The sequence below is a fragment of the Perognathus longimembris genome, chromosome 4 (genome assembly GCF_023159225.1).
Source record: "Perognathus longimembris pacificus isolate PPM17 chromosome 4, ASM2315922v1, whole genome shotgun sequence".
NCBI classification, from domain to species: domain Eukaryota; kingdom Metazoa; phylum Chordata; class Mammalia; order Rodentia; family Heteromyidae; genus Perognathus; species Perognathus longimembris.
In genome coordinates this window covers 25897767-25915616 of record NC_063164.1, presented here as the reverse complement: position 1 = coordinate 25915616, position 17850 = coordinate 25897767, and the positions used below count along the sequence as shown (strand labels likewise).

Here is a 17850-nt window from a genome sequence, read left to right as displayed (position 1 = left end):
GTCCTTAGGAAAGAGACTAACTACAAAGACTTCCTTTGCCCCTCCCTCTATATGAAGGTAGACGTCTGTCAACCAGGAAGTAGGCCATTGACAGACACCAGACATGCTCAGTGGTTGACCTTGGATTTCCAAATTTACACAGGATGAGAAATAAATTTCTTTGTTTGAGAGGCATCCAGCTTATGAAACTTTGTTAATAGCCACTCAAACAGACTATGACAGAAGTTAGTGCTGAGAAGTAAAATGTTATTGTTAACAAATACCAAGAAATGTAGAAACAGCTTTGAAACTATGTGATAGGCAAAGGCTAGAAGAATTCTCAGGTATATGCCAGAATAACCCTGCTTCATTCTGAATGGATCTTTAAAGGTGATTCTTGTGCATACTACAGAGAGAGCCTCAGCCATCTTAGGGAACACCCAAGCAACTCTGAACAAAATATGGGTAGAAACAGTCTGTAAAGGCCATTATGAGCAGGTATCAAGTGGAAATGATGAGCATATTACTGGTAACTGGAGGAAAAGCCGTCCTTGGTATAAAGTGCCAAAGAACTTGGCCGAACTGTGATTTGTCTGAGTGTTTTGTGGGACTTAGAACTTGTTAGTGATGAAATTGACTTCTTAATTGAAGCCATTTCTAAACAGTGTCAAAAATGCAGCCTGACTTTCTTTTATTGCTTAAAATAAAATGTAAGAAAAAATAAATAAGAAGAAGAAGAAATGATAAATAAATGAATGACTTAAAGATGAAATGATTCGTTACAAGGAGAGCAGAATTTAAAGATTTGGGGTATTCACAGTAAATCCAAATTGGTAAGAGTGAGAAAATCTGTTCAGGCAAGAATGCTGTGTGTTGGAGTGACTACTCAATACGAGATTGGTAAAACACTTCAAAACAATGTCAATTCATAGCCTACTGAGGGTGCCCTTCCTGCCACAGGCCCCCAAGTTGTAAGGACCCTGTATACAGAATGGTTTTAAAGGAGATACAGAGTTATTAACCAGCCAAATACCATGAGTTCTGCCTCCTATGTTCCAGTCCCAAATTCCTCGGGCATACTAAATGTAGCTCCAGTAGAACGCCGTACAGCACAGGTAGACCATCATGGCCACCCCTCCTGTCAGCAGTGGCATCATTCACTCAACACCATCTCTCCTGACAAAGAGCTGAGATCTGCCTAGGTTGCCATGGCAGAACTCTCAAGAGTGCTGGAATTAGTACTCTTCTAATAGAGAGAATTCTTTTACTTCTTCTGCCACATGAGGACACAGTGATAACTTGGTTGTCTATGGACTACATGGCCAGAATTGTCCATCACCAAATACTAAATATACCAGCTCCATACTGGAGGGTGGACTCCATGGCTTCAAGCACTGAGAAATGCAGGTGACTAAGAAGCCAGGTCCAGCTTTTTCTTGTTTGTTTACTTTTTGTTCATTTGGGTTTCTTCCTCATTGTAGAAGTTGAATCTGATTAAGATAAAGCACACATGGGGGAAGCGGATTTCGAAACACAGGAATCTTACTCCGTGTGACAAGATGAGTGAGAGAAAACAGCGAGTTTCTTGTCTCCAGAATCTTGACACGTGCTAGCTCACTGGCCTTTCCTCCTCCTTTTTTATATCTGGCATTCTCTCCTAATGAACAATCAGTTCCATTGCCATTGAGGTAATATTAATTATATAAAATGTGACCTTTAAAAAAAATAACCTAGTAAGCTACAATGAAACAGGAAAGTTACTATTACACTTGTTTTTCTTTGCTCTTAAGACCATGCACATTTCATCAGTAAGTCCAGATAGCTCACTTGATTGTAGCTTAACATTTTAACATTAAGCTGAAACTGAAACTGGAGTTTTAGGCTCCAGGTCCAAATTCTTGAGATTCCACGTGTCAAGTAGAGAGGCAATAATGGTGATGGACAAAGAAAGGAGATTTATTTCAGCCTGTCTTCAGCCATCTCTGAGATATAGAGAAGAACTACTGGTTTAAATAGTTAAATGGGGATGGAGTTGTTGGGGTGGTAATGGACAAGTAAGCATGATTAAACAGCCCCAGTTACAAATCCAGCCTGATTGGTCATTAGGTCAGTTCTATTTCTCCCAGCTTCTGGGTAGGATGCTATCACTGATGCACTGGAGGGAAACAGTTTGGTTTCTAGGTGTCTGCTCTAAAGTGCAGACATATTGTTAGAGGTAGTTGTCCTCATGGTGCACGGGGGTATCTCTGCTGAAGGCCTAACATTTTTATGTTCCATAAGGGTAGTTCTGATCCCTTGTCTAAAGGTGTCATCCTTCAGCTCTGTCTTTTCCTGATTCTGAGGTGACTACAAAGTGAATGGCTTAGCAGGAAGGTCAATACAACATGGAAAACAGAGGGTACGCTTTTCTTCTGCTTTTAATTAACTATTGGGTCCAAGTAAGTAGTCTGTACTTTTCAGCAAAAGCAGCCTTTGAAAACCAGTTACAAAACCACACAAATGTATGCCTATAAAGAAATTGTGCTTAATACTCACCTCAAACTAAAAAACCTAACTTTCTACCAGTTGTATAAAGAACTCAATAAACGATAGTTTGAGGGCATTTGTTTTCAATAACATCAATTTTATACTTATAAAAGGTATACACATATTCAAGGGGTATAAAAAGAATTGGCCATTAAAAAATACAAGTGCCTGGTCTATATGTGTAAGAACATCTTCTTGTGGCTATCCTTCAAGAAATTAACAACCACTTTGACCTTTTAGATATGTTAATGGCTCTTTAAAAATGTATTGTAATCCTTGTATTGTATTTTGAGAGTTCTGTAGAATACAACCTATATGAAAACATAAAACACTCAACAGTTAAGAGCCAGGAGCCAAGAAAGATATGCTATTGAAGCAAGACATACAAATAGTCAATGGTGAAAGGAAAAAGGGGAGAAAATCACTAAAATGGTCTGTGTTCAGAGTAAAAAGCCTGTTACCAAGATATACAAGAAGGAGCTGGAAGACAAATAAAGATGTGCTCTTTCAAGTCGATAAAAATAAGACTGCTTAAAGTGCACATAAGGTAGAAATGGCAGGAAAGGTTATTACAGAAGGAAGTTAAATGAAAGAAATGAGTATTATAAAGAAAAAGGCAAAAGAAGGGAGAAGGTGAATAACTACAGGTGGGGAAGAAATGATTAAATCTCCCAAAAGTAACACAAAAGAGCCTAAGGGTTGTATTAACAAAGAACAGGAAGATGCAGAAAGGCTTTGAGGAAGTGAAGTGGGGGGAAATATTTTTCCCAGGTAAAGCTTCTACCTCACAGCACTGAATTAAAGGACCACCAAGTTCTCTATCTTCTCTTTACCTCCATATCTTTTCATTCTTGCAAGAAGGTTTAATTTGTTTTCCTCTGTGCTGAGAATACAAACAATAAAACTATGAAATGGTAGGTAGCTTGTACTGATCTCATACTGGTCTCCTAAATAGAAAAATTAGTCACTTATGTCAGCTTCTTTACCTTCAAGTGAGTCTTCTCCCCACTGTTTTAGTAAAGGGATGCTTTCCATTATATAGCCACATTTTCTTTTGCTCTCCTTTCTGGAGACCAAAGCCTGTTACCTAGTTTTTTTATCTGCTATTTGTTTGAATGAAAAATTTGATTTGTTTTAAATCCAGCAGGGCTTTACTACTGAAGTAAAAAGAAAAAAAAAAGAGTCAAATAATCCAAAACATCAGATATGGGATTGTGTGAGTACATTAGCTGTCTTAATAAAGACAGCTGTATATATGTTTTAAACGTTTGCACCCTAAGCTGAACTATGGTTCCATACTCCTACTTGAAAAGTAGAAAAGTACAGGAAAAGTATCATAAAATATTTTGATGTAGTGAGTTCACTGTTCATTACATTTATTAGATATAATTTGAGAGAAAAAAGAAACCTAAACAGGGCCTAAGATTTCAACATTCAGCTGGTAAAAAAAGAAAATTTTAGTAAAGAAAATTGGCAAACATTTGAAGATACATGGAGGGCCATGCCTATACTTATAATCAAAGAATTTATTTGCTCACATAATCTTCCCATATTTTCTCTGGATGTTTTCACTTTAAAATAGACAGTGTTTGGAGACAGGGTAGAGAAGATTATGCAAATGTATGAATCTTAATGAGAAGTTCATTATTGAACATTTTGACATGAATTTCAGGAAATGGTAAAAGACTCTGGGATTTATGAGACTTAAAAGAAAAAAATTCTGCTCTTAGAGAACTTGAAAATTGCCAGTAAAGGAGCTGAGACCCAAATGACAGAAGATAATGTAAAGCCAGATTACATTATGCCCTATGGTAATGAATAGGAAACAGGGCACCATGATAAGCTCAGAATGATGATCAATATTTGGAATACTAAGATAGGCAAGAAGGTAATTAGACCCATTATGGACACAGTTAGTACAGATAACATAATTTGGGAAATTATACATTTGGATATTATGGAGAATTTTTTTTCAAGGCTAATGGATCTGCAATGATATCTATTAAAGCACATAAGACATTTAGCCTCTAGGGAATCTACTAAAAAATCAAATACACAAAATTTTCAGTAAATGTAGTCTATAGTGAGAAGATAAAGAGGAATATGTTGGAGAATAAAGTGGTGTTGTGACTTCCTACTTGGAATTTATGATAATTTTTCATTCAAAGAGTTTTGAGGCTATTAATTTCACATCATAACTCCCCATGAAACAAGTAAAGCATTTCTGTTGTGTTTGCCCACGTTCATTGCTCATAATAAGGCAAGGCCAAATTGGTAATGAAAGCAAGCTATCTTGACAAATTCCTGGCCTTCTCAGGTTTCATGCTGTGACCCCTAGATAGCATTATAATAATTTTGCCTTCTGTACACAATACTTTTTTTTCAGATGGAGGAACTCTAACTGAATTAATCATCACTAAGAACCTTAAGGGCCATTGATATCACTGAAATGTAGAAAACAGTATACTTTTTTGTTTTATATATGTTATATTAACTTACATTCATTCTTTATAAATTGCTAAGAAAAACCTTGCTATGTATTTCAAAGTGGATACCTTACCCCAAATAATTCCTTATTTTTAAAAATAAGGTTGCATTGGAAGCAATTTCATCAATAAGGAAAGATCCAATTACTAGCCTTCTAGATTAAGGCATTCTTTTATTGTGATTTTAATGTTAGTGTGGGAAGTTCAGGCATTAATAATGAAGTCTCAAACTAATTAAGTGATTGTGGCCTAAAGGGAAGGGTAACCATGACTCTCCTATTAATCTTACCTAGAATACCCTCTATATGTGATGAACAGATGAATATATAAATGCCTGTTTCTAAAGAAAAACAGAACAACAATGGTGAGATCAGTTTAGTTTCTGAATAACAAAGGAAGAGAGTGTTTCTTTTATGGTCCTTTTTAAAACTTTTTGAGGAAGATCCAGTTTTAAGAATTTCAGAATGCAGTAGTAGATTGAAGCAGATCAATTGTGCTGGGTAAGGCTTTGTTCAGATGATTAGAGGTGGCACAAAGTCAAGGAGACACGATTATCACTAATGCTTAATGAGTACTCACTAGGTGCCAGCCACACTTCTGTCCTTATCTTGCCCTCATTTGATAGATAAGGAAATCAAGACACAGAGAAGTCATAACTGAAAAGGCAGCTGGCAGAGTGCAGAGTGTGAGAGCATCGTACAGCTAGCTTCTCCTTGTAATTGTGCAGTGTTAATCATTCCTTTCTAGAGAGTTTTACTCTGTTATCTTAATCACCTTCCTGTAAGGAAGCAGCTGCAGTTCTCAGCTATAGGGCACATGCAGGAATCTCACATGGAGGTAAACAACCAGCAGTTCTTCAGGAAAGACTCTATGTCTCATGGGATGCTAGAATGAGAGTTTCTATCTAGAAAGTCAAGGTAGCACTTGTTCCATGTTTTAAGAATCCAAGCAAGGCATGGTGATATACATCTGTAATCCCAGGTGTGCACTTCATCTTCAGAAGTTGAAGGTATGATGATTGTGGTCTAAGGTCTTTTCATTTAGACTAAAGACCCTATATGAAAAAATAAAAGTCAAAAGAACTGGCACAAAATGGCTCAAGTGGTAGAATACTTGCTTAGTAAGTATGAGAGACCTTGCATTCAAACCCAGGGCTGGACAAAGCCATCTCTCTGCTAACAGACGGGTATAGTTGGTCTCCATTGGGCTTCTTGCCACTTCTTTCATGTTCATAGAAGCAATAGTAGCACAGTATTTTGTTTTGTTTGTTTGTTTGTTGATGCTGATTGACTGGTTGGTTTTGTGGTAACACTGTTTTCTGGAAGGAGAGAAATTTCAAGGAGTACTCAATCCAAAATGCGTTACCTGAAATTTCCTTCTACTCTTATGGGAAAAAAACTTTGAGGATCGAGTCAAAATAATCATTCAGGGAACAGATAAAATCCTTAAAAGTGCTATAATAGCTTTTAAAACAATATATTTGAGTACTATTTCTTTATGAGTCCTTAACTTTAAGAGAAAATTCAGCACGTGATAGAGAATTCTGAGAAGAATTTTGATGAGATAAGCTCCATCTGTTTAACATGATTGTTAGTTGTATTATTTATTTCATGACATAAAGGCCAGGTCTGCATTTGTGAGGGAAGTTTAAGGTCATTTAAACTTAGAAAACATGATCACTGGAAGTGTGCATCATAGGTTAAAATATAAAATGCTGCTTCTAAAGTTTGGGGGAAAAAATCCATTCCTCAGCCATTTCAGCTCACCTAAACTGGCCTGGAAATTAGCAAACACTTTAGTCAGTATACTTTTTTAAATACTCAAACTGGGACAAACAATGCTCAGATCTGGACAAAGTCCACCCTGTAACAAATAGCATGTGATTCTCATAGATCACTCTTACTAACAATTGCCCAAGTCAGCCATAGCCAGCATCGCAGCTGCTGCACATGAAAACGTGGTGTCATTATATTTTGGGGTGACTTCAATGAGATCAAGTGACTGAGGTTTTGAGTTTGATAAATTACTTACTTCATGTTATTTCTTCAAACAAACCCCTGCTTTTAGAAGTAGCGTGGAAAAAAAAATAGGATCTATGTAAATGGTGCAGCTAGAAATAGAAAGTAAATCTTTTCATTCTGAAAGCTGTACGATTTGATTTCCTACACTTTGTTAGCCTAAATGGAAATTGATATGAGTAGGAGTGAGGAAGCAGGACTGAATGGACAATCTACTGTATTCCCATCTTTATATGAGAGAGAATGCTTTCCTCCAAATATTTTCTTGGAATTTAGTACTGAGGCCCCTCTGTTGACTGACAACATAGAACACGTGGGAGTCCTTAGTGAAGGTTATTATCTAGGAGATCAAGTTCAGTCCACTCACAACCTCTCCAAGTCCTCACACAGGACTTCCAGACGGGACACTCCTCTCTAACATCAGTGCCCCTTCCATGATTATTTCCTGTTCACTTCACAGGAAGTAGAATTTTTTTTTCAAGCTTGAAAATTCTTGAGTCCAAATTTACATTCTAGGACTCTACCTTCTTCGTGCTTTTCACTTTACCATGTAGTACATCCAGTAGGACTAGGAGTAGAGAGTACTGTTTATTTAAAGAGAAATAATTGCAAGCTCTATTAATCCTGCAAAAGCCATGACTTCTAATGCTTGGTTTGCTTAGAATGAGTTAAGGTTATATTTGTTCCTTCTCAAATATGACTTCTTGCTTAGTTTTGGGTGGTAACATGCTTTATATCTCAGATGATTTATTCACTTTCAAGTTTCCTGGAATTTATTGCAAAAGGTTGACATGAATGCTTACAGTTTGGGCTCTAATATAACCTCCTGAATGGCAATTAATAATAAAAAATGGCTATAGTTCGTGACAGAGAATCTAGTCTTTCTCAGATAAGTTTATTTCTTCATATTTTCACCAAACTTTATCCCTAAGAGGTAATAGTATAAAATATTTTCCCTGAACTCCCAAAGTTTTACTGTTGCTCACTACCAACCCAAACCTCTATGTTTGTTTCTTTCTTTTCAGAAATGATATTGCTCTGTTTCTTCAACCTGTGAATAAAAGAAACCTGCCTCCTTCTCAGCTTAATAGTAACATATCCTCTGTGATTAAGCTTGCAAATCGTACATAAATTTTTCCCTCAAATTTCTTGTATTTGTCTTATTTTACTTACTACGTTTTCTGTTCATCTATTAAATACATACTGTCACCTATAAAACACAGTTTTCACGCTCATTAAATATATTGTTCAAAGTGCAAAGCTGTCTGTTGTATGTTAATAATGAAACCTTAGACCAATGTCTAGTTTTTATTGTTTCCATGTTTGACTAGGCTTTTGGACAAATCTAAACTAATTTTTTTATTTTGGAGGTAAAGAATATGTAAGCCAGTTTCTGTAGAAAGAAGTAGAAAGAAGAGACTGAATGCATACATCTTTAGTCAGTAAAATGCATGGTACAGGACAGTAAAGCTGGAGTTACACTGCCTCTGGTCAGTTCCACATTGGAATGCTTATTAAGTGTGCAATTTAAACATGTTATTACATGTTTCCCATCTGTGAAATGCTAAAAGGAGTGCCAGTGGCACAACTGTAAGGATTATAGTCCGTTAATATCAATAATACACTCAGTGTTTGGCCCAGAATAAATATTCCATGCATTGTTAACTATTAGCATTATAGTCGCTATTTTGATGATTTTTGACTTATCTCTGAAAAATATGAAAGAGTGTGCATTACTGTTTATACTGCTGTACTTATATATTTGTTATATTTTTTGTATCCTTTTTGATACCTAATATTGTGTGAGGAAACTGGTACTAGGTTCATAGTGGTAATAGCAGAAGTAGAAATAATGATTATAATACTAAAAGATAAAGCAGTTTATTGAGCATTACAAGGTGCTATCCATTGAAGTGAACACCTTATAGTCATACTTTAATATGTGCTCTCTCTGTACACAGAGAGACAGACAGACAAACTGCACATCAGTTAATTTTTGAAAATAGACTTATGCCTCCTTGATGACAATAGTCTTTTTTAGAACTGGAAGGTAAATGAGTCTTGGGCCCTGTAATACGGCTTTGAATGTAGAAACAAGATACTTGATAAGATTCTTTTAAAAGAAAGAAATAACCCCTTTTGTGCTAAATGTTTCTCTTTTTTTTGCCAATCCTGGGCCTTGGACTCCTCCTGAGCACTGTCCCTGGCTTTCTTTTTGCTCAAGGCTAGCACTCTGCCACTTGAGCCACAGCGCCCCTTCTGGCCGCTTTCTGTATACGTGGTACTGGGGAATTGAACCTAGGGCTTCATGTATGGGAGGCAAGCTTTCTTGCCACTAGGCCATATCCCCAGCCCCTTGTGCTAAATGTTTCTATAACCCAAACTCGTTGCTCATGATTAGGGTGGAAATGGGGGCAAAAGAATGGGACTGAGCAGGTATAAGCCAAGACAAGCCAGGCAAATGGAAAATAGTATGTTATCAAAAGCAGACTGTTAAATCCTATATTTTATGTCTTGAAATTTTGTACAATTATTTTTAATGTCTCATTTCTACATTCCAAGTAGAAATACATTTACAATAACATCATGGACACAGAAAAGTTGTTTTCTTTCCCACTTTGCATTATTGACTTACAGAATAAATAAATTGTCTTCACTACACCTTGGAGTAAGGTAAAGCATGTCATCACAACAATTAAAATTGTTATTTTTCCTTGATCTCTAAGAATAGAATCTTCCTTAATAGTCACATAAACAAGCATGGTGATAGTAGCAGGTTTAATGTATAGAAGTGCCTAGGATGGGAGCTAAAAGAAAAGCATTCTGAATCAAATGTGCTATGCGTTTGTGTGCATGCCCCTGTGTGTGCATGTGTGCTGTCATGTGTATAATCTCTAAAGACAGTGACAACTTTTCAAATTCACATATGCATGTGCCCATATTGCATATAATCACATTCATAGAAATTTCGATGTCCTTCATATTTAAATATTCTTATCTTAAACCTTCCCAGAACTTGAGAAAAAGCAACCAAGGTTCAGAGAAATCATGTCATCATGATTTTTCAAAGAGCTCAAGGTCACAAAAAGTGCCAACATCCATTCATTACATCTCAAAGTCTTTGTACAAACTTTCCTGGTTTAGGGAGAACCCTAAACTCAATAGGAGTTTAACCTTAATTTCTGTTGAGTTAGCAGCCACTATGTTTTTTGTTTGTTTGTTTTTGCCAGTCTTGTTCTTGAACTAAGGACCTGGGCTTTTTCAGCTCAAGGCTACTACTCTACCACTTGAGGCACACCTTCACTTCTGTGTGTGTGTGTGTGTGTGTGTGTGTGTGTGTGTGTGTGTGATTAATTGAAGATAAGAGTCTCAAAGACTTTCCTGCCTGAGCAGGCTTTAAACCGTGACCCTCAGATCTAAGCCTCCTGAGTACCTAAAATTACAGGCATGAGCCACCAGCACCCACATAGCCATCACTTTTTGAAGATGCCCAAAGAGGAGTAACCTTGGAACAAATATCTCTGTTCTACCACACTGCCCAATTATGTAAAGGGTACTTTTTGCCTTTTGTTTTCTAGATTCTCCAAGCAAAGATTTTGGTCCAACTCTGGGTCTGAAGAAGTCTAGTTCCTTGGAGAGTCTCCAGACTGCTGTGGCTGAAGTCAGGAAGAATGACCTCCCCTTCCACAGGCCCCGGCCTCACATGGTTCGAGGCCGAGGCTGCAATGAGAGCTTCAGAGCTGCCATTGACAAATCATACGATGGGCCCGAGGCATTAGAAGCAGGTAGGGTGATAGGCTGCCTTAAGTGGTGCCTCCATCTCGTTATCATCTGCAAATCGCAGGCAAGAATGTGGGCTTAACTACAGAGAAAAGTGATTTAAGGAACACAATTATAGTTTTGATATTAAAAGTAATTCTTTTTCCTGATATGTTTTGCCCTTTGGCTTAATGAACATGAAATTGGAGGACGCAATGTGCAATTTATTTTACAGTGCAAATGCTTAAGAAATGTTCTCCTTCACTTTCCTACAAGGACCAACTGTCATTTGCCCTGAGGGTGAGAACACTAAGTATGCATTTCTTGACATGCTTATTGGAGTCATTAAAAGCAGCATTAACCAGAGGACTGACTGCCTTGAGTTGAAGCAGTAGGGCTGTATTTGTACTCAAAAACTTCTCCTCCAAAGGCACTTGCCCTATTTGCTCCCTACCATGTGGGCTTTCTGAGCCGATCAAGGCTAACAAGCTAGTTTTCAGAGGTCAGTGTGTGAACACATTTCAAGCCTTTCCAACTGCCAGCCAAGCAGCCAATGGGCCCCTCTCCCTGCCCCCAACCTATATTGAAGGAACTTGTTGTAGGCTGTCCTATCTTCAAAGGGTACAAGTGTTCTTGTGGAAAGGTACAACTCTAGAGTGCTTCTATTTCCTCTTCTGTATTTTACATTTTGACTCTTCTTTCTGTGCTCCGGGTGAGTGGCCCTGACCGTCTGTATTGATTTCGTTCTGTGCAGACGGTCTCTCGGATAAGAGCTCTCATTCTGGCCAAGGTGCTCTGAATTGTGAGTCTGCCCCTCAGGGGAGCTCTGAGCTAGAGGATGTTGAAAATAAAGCCAGGAAAGTCAAAAAACCAAAAGAGAAGGAGAAGAAAAAGGAAAAGGGCAAGATGAAAGTCAAGGAGAAAAAGCGGAAGGAGGAAAATGAAGACCCAGAGAGGAAAATGAAGAGGAAGGGGTTTGGTGCCATGTTGAGGTAAGGGCCTGCTTTCAAGGCCACCTTGGTTTTGTTTATCCTTTTGTTTCTTCTGGTGAAATCACACTTCATGTCTTTTTTCAGAGAACAGTGCATGCTTACCCTTGTCTTTGTCTACGTGCATAAAAATCCACATTGAAAAGGTTCTTTATCTAAGGAAGCCTTTAGGGGTGGCTCCTACAGCTTGCGATGATGATAGGGAAAGTCTAAAATCTGTCCTTAGAGAAAGGGCAGTGCAATGCCAGTGGCGTTTGTATCAAATTGTCCCTGGCATGTCCATCTGCACAGTGAAGGTGAGAGACCAGGGACTCCTCCCTTAGTACCTGTAGACCACCTCCGTGGGGTTAAAGAACTCGGTCAGGGAACTACATCCCTCTGCACACTTGTCTCCAAGTGTGCAAATGCCCCAGGCCACTGGGCATAGTAGTTTTCCCTTACAGAGGCACTGTGATGCAATGATGTCAGAGGACTCAGGTCCAAATAGCACTAGTCTGAATCCCTACAAGAGACAAGGACTTCATGTGGATGCCCAAAATCTCCTGGGCCTTCCTTCTCCTCTCCTAAAATGTACTCAGTCCACCAATTCAGTGAAACTGTGATTGGATCCCATAGCTAGGCAGGGCTCATCAGGGAGCAGTTAGGAAAAAAAGTTCTGTTTCGTATCCAAAGCTACTTCAAACCACACTAATGAGACTGTCTTCCCAATATCTTGATAGCTCAGTGTCTGGATAAGAGAACTTCTAGTTACATATGGGCAATAAACTGTCTTTGCTGTTGGTTCAGTAAACTGATCTAATAGAAATCAAACTTCCTAGGATGGGAGATGTGTCTCAATGGCAGACCATTTGTCTAACATGTGAGGCCCTTGGTTTGATCACCAATGCTACAACAAACAAACTCGCCCTTTGGAACTCAATGTTAAGTGGTACACGACACTGACGTTGGAGGCAGCATTCTGCCAGCTCTATGTCTCTATCTCTGGAACCAGAGGAAAGAGAACAGCATTTAACAGGACAGTGTTTCACCTAACTTGTGTGCCTGCTATACTCCAGCTATCAGATACCATTTGTATGAGTTTTTAGGAAGTTCTTTGCTATACCATTTGCTGATATAGGAAATAAAGCCTCTTATCTGTAGCCTGTCATCTCAGAAAACCCATGATTAGGGTCTAATTCCCTGTTTGGCAGACTTCTTGGCCATTGGCAGTTTGAGATGGCCCTAACCTAAATTCTGGAGCAGCATCCACTTGATCAGGTAGCATCAGGTGACCTCTCACCACTGCAAACCATGCAAAGCAGAAGCTCTCCTTTCTCATGTCCCTAAGACAGGAATGTTTAAACAGCCTCGCCCACTCAGAACTCCAGTTTGGCTCCTCCATACCTAAGTGTCTATGTCAAACCCTTTTAAGAGTTAACAGTAACTTCCATGGCTTACCCAAACCTTCTTGAAGGTTTTCTTGTTGTTTTTGTTTTTGTAGCCCTCTCACTTATTTTGTTGGGAATGAAAGGTGGAAGTGTCTCCACTACTTTCTATACTCCTGTCCTCTCTTATCAAATCAACACATCCTTGCACTTCCCTTCTGTGGTCTAAAGGTAAATGATAGGATATTGTAGTTGGTGGGCCAGATTGGCCACTTTTCAAGAGGTATTTCTCTTAAAAACACTGAGTGGTATATCATATTAACTGTTCTCAGTTTGAGATCTTCTAGTGAGATTTTGAGACACAGAGAAAACCTTCCCTCTCCTCTACCTCTTTCTCCTCTCCTTCCTTCTCTTCTTCCTTTTCCTCTGTCTCTCCCTTTTCTCCCTCCCTTTCTCTTTCCCTATCCCCCTCCCTCCTTCTTTCCCTTTGTTTCTCTTCCTTCTCCCTCCCTCCCTCCCTCCCTTTTTCCTTCCCTCCCTCCCTTTCTCCCTCCCTCCTTCCCTTCCTCCCTTTCTCCCTCCCTCCCTCCCTCCCTCCCTCCCTCCCTCCCTCCCTCCCTTCCTTCCTTCCTTCTTTCCTTTCTTCCTTCCTTCCTTCCTTCCTTCCTTTCTTCCTCCCTCTCACTCTCCCTTTCTCTCCTTCTGTAAAAGGACCTCATTTAGGGGACATAAATAGCATTGAGAGTTCTGGGCCTTCCATTACATTTTCAGTGCTGGTAGAATCCTCCTACAGTGTTCTCCTGTTCAAAACCTTAGGAGTAATTTGCCCTAAACTTGTTCTAAGAAGACATGCTATGATACTGCTGTGGTTACCCTAGCTCACCAACTATCTTGGTAGTCATCTGATGATCAAAGAACAAAATTTCCAAAAGTTGAATGTAAAAATATCAATTTTCTTTAATTTACTGATTTGGGAATTGTTGGTATTCGACCTGCGGAACAGAAAAGAACAGAAGGTGTGGGACTTACAAGAAGGAAAAGGCTGAAAAAAACAAACTGAAGAGAGCAGATCAAAAAGGAGATTGATTGTTCATTTCAAAATTAGTTTCCTAATAGTATTAAAGAAAAGGAGATTCCCTTGTTCTGTTAGCTGAAGAAAACTGGATCTATTACTTGGCTGCAGGAAGTCTTCTATTTATTGGAAAACAAGCCCAATTCTGAGTTCATATGATAGCTATAATAAGTACTTCATTGTGGCTTGATTGGGTCTGTTGTGACTTAATGTGACAGTTCAGTCCAAAATAATGGCTTCTGCTGATCTACTATGACTACAGCGTAGTAACTGCCAATGAGAAAAAAAATTAATTTCTCCTAGTAGTCTCTATGAGAGACTTTGCCTTACCTTAACATCTAAATTTATCCTTATTTTGAATGATTATTATGATTGTCACATGTTATGGTCTAATGGTAATCATTTTAACAATATGTAGAAGAGAATTATGTCTTTAAAATGATGATGCTACTGGGGGACTGGAGGTCTGGCTCAAAGTGGTAGAATGCAAAGCAAGTAAGCAATTCCAAGCCAGTATAACACTGTGAGTTTAAAACCCAGTACTGGCAGACAGACAGACAGACAGACAGACAGATGATAGATAAATACATACATTCTAAATAGATAGATAGATAGATAGGCTTTGCATATGGACTTTTCAGTTCTATCATGGCTGTATGCAGGTAACACTGAGCAGGTGATTTAACCCCCAAGCCTCAGTTTCATCACCTGAAGAATGAGAATGATAGTAGAACCTATCATTATTGTCAGAATCATGTCTATGTTATATGTAATGGGCTTAGAGCTATACTTGGAAAACAATGCACCTTCAATAGCAAACAAAATAATAGTGCCCTAAAGAAGTCAGTGTGTATATGTTATATGGAAAAGGACAATTAAGGCTGAAGATGGAATTGCAGTTGCTGATCCTCTGACTTGAAGACACAATAGGCCCAATATGGACCATAAAAGTGGAAGAGGAAGCTATGACTAAAGAAGAAAGGTGTGGTGAAATGCAAATCTGTTGGCTTTGCACGTAAAGATAGCAAGAGACAAGAACTGCACGCAGCCTCTAGAAGAGAGTAAATGGAAGGAATGGATTCTCAATGCCTGCCTCCCCAAATCTAGATTTGAGATGTTCACGACACTAAGTTTACCATACCTTCTTATAGTATCAATAGAGAACCAATACAGATATTATCATAATGATTACTACTTTTACAATACCATAGCAATTAATTATAGGAAATGTTGTTAAGGTAATAAAGGAAAAAAACTATAAAAATCATTTAAAAATCATTTAAAATATGAAAACTATTAGAGATTCATATATTCCATTTTTTCAATTATTACTAAGAGGAACCTTCACTTTGTGTTCTATTTTACATGATTTGATATACTTCATTGCCTGTAATAAAGGCTAGCTCTTTCTGTTTGTTGTGTAATGTTCTGTTTCTCCATACAATAGAAATCACAGCTCCTGGATCAGTTAGCTACCTAGCATCTTGGGTTTTGTTTCCTCCCTCTGCTTTTAGCAAAATTAAGATCTGAAAGGTGGTGTTTGATTTTATCTTCAGTACAAAAATAGCAACTGTTTTCCATAGCCTTTTGAATCAGAGTTTTCGAGCATATTGGAGTTGCTGCCACACGCAGGTTTGCAACAACAAAGAATACAAAAGCTGTTCCCATTAGCCAACAGATTCTGCTTTCATTCTCATCTGTTGCTCAGACACTGTTGACTTGGTTTCTTTCCTATTTTTTTTAAAGGTTGATTACTCTAAGGGCCTCTTAGAGTAAGATGTAGCTTTAAATATGCATTGTTTATTCCACTCTGAATTTCTCTGACACTCTTCTGAAGATGAGATTTGGGGAAGGGTTCTACAATTCTATCATGCATGATGGTACTTGACCGAAGGGGTGAGAACTTAAATTCTTCCCCTCTCTTCTCACTAAACCATGGATCAGGAAAATGTGAGATTGGTGGCAGTCACCTTTTGCTGGCTTCTAAAGAACCCTGTCTTTGTTTCTTGTATTAGATGTTCCATTTATGTCTACAGTGCATAGAAGTACAGTTAAGTTTGTTTATTACTCTAACCTTCTCCTGATGCTACTGGAAAAAAAACGTTTTGGGAGTAGGTCCTCTTTTGTTCTGAATGTTGTCCAGTTCCCATATCATTGTAAAATTCAAGTGTAGCTCTTCCACGGGCCATAAATTATTCTGGAAAAATGTCCATCTGAAAAACCTATCCGTTGTGGTGGTTTCTCCCTTACCTATCCCTGAAAGAGAAGTTTAGTGTATATGCCAACAATCAGCTTCGGGTTCATCCGTCTGCTCAACTTTGGATATAAATCATGAAATAGCAACTGGCAACATGCAGCTCTTTTCATTTCACTGGCTCATTTTGACATTAACAACCCTGAAGGTTACCATCTCATGTGAAGTTCTATTGTTGGTGATGGAAATCACTGAGAGGCAAGCAATAACATCCAAACGAGGTCTTATTTGGGCATGTGTCAGACCGTAGGGGAGACAGTGAGTGCCCAATAAACAAATGTTCCGAACTGGCTCCTTGAGAAGGCAAGGAATAAAGCTTATGTAGACAAAACTGGCAGGGTCACATAGGCACACAGCTGTTGCACAAGACCTCAGGATTTCTACACAACTTGCCAATTCTTTGCTCTTAGCACTGGGCTTTGCACTCAACACTGCAGTCTACACCTGTGCCCTGGGTTCCTAAGGGCTGGAAGATGGCAGAGATGCTCACAGCCACCATGCCAGGAAGGTCAGCTATCTGTCAAGGTCAGGCTTATTCCACATGTAGGGGCCACTGGAAAACTTGGTGGGTAGGGAGGAATGCATGATCTCCTGAACTCAGTAGATGCTAGAAACAATGTTTTGAAAGCAGCTTGCATTTGGGAGGAAACCCTGGTGAGAAATACAGAGCCCATAGCCATCTCAGGTCAAAGTATTTAAATACTTCCATTAGATGTATAACGTCTCTGGACATCACACTCCTTATAACACTATTTTGTCTGAAAGGTAGTCCATGCCTCCAACAATCAGTGAGCCCAGCTCAAACTTTTCAATAGATAAATTCATTGCCTTAGCATCTTTGGGCCCAGAGATGTTTTGTAGTCAAGGAAGAGAAATATACCCAGACTATGATAATATTGTCTAGTGTGGGAAAAAATGGGTCTTTCCCCATTCTTTAGGTATTTAAAAACCTTGTTGGTCCTCATGGGCTTTAAATAAAATTCTGATTTTTGTTTCTATGCCTTCATTGGCAGCTGCTATTGTCTCCTCTTCATAGTAAACTGACCCTCTGAAAACACCTCATACTGTCACCTTCTTCTGGACAGGGCATGAAAAGACTTGGAGCAGTTGAAGTTCTTCCCTTTCTACACCTCTTACAAGATCTGTCCCTAAAAGAAATCATGCCTAATTAACTCCTTCTGGGCATATTCACAAAGTATAAACCCTTCCAAGGAGAAGGCATCGCTGTTTATCTAGTATGTTTGCCCACTGTCATTTGATAAGTAGCCCTTACTGAATGTCTCTTCATTGGCAAGCACACTCAGAATTATTCTTCCATTTGTTCAAACATGTTTACTAAAGTTATGTTCTGTATTAGGTGCTGTTCTAGGCACTGAGTGTAGAGGAACACAGTTCTTGTGTTC

At 38.6% G+C, this 17850-nt stretch overlaps 1 protein-coding gene across 3 annotated transcripts in view; it reads left to right on the top strand.

Annotated features, from left to right (window-relative positions):
• Positions 1-17850, top strand: part of Pard3b (par-3 family cell polarity regulator beta) — a 993253-nt gene that overhangs the window by 670668 nt on the left and 304735 nt on the right. For all 3 annotated transcript variants that reach the window (XM_048344902.1, XM_048344903.1, XM_048344901.1), the window contains 2 exons: positions 10588-10794; positions 11523-11760. In XM_048344902.1, the coding sequence (XP_048200859.1) occupies positions 10588-10794; positions 11523-11760 (445 nt within the window). The remainder of the gene's footprint in view (positions 1-10587; positions 10795-11522; positions 11761-17850) is intronic.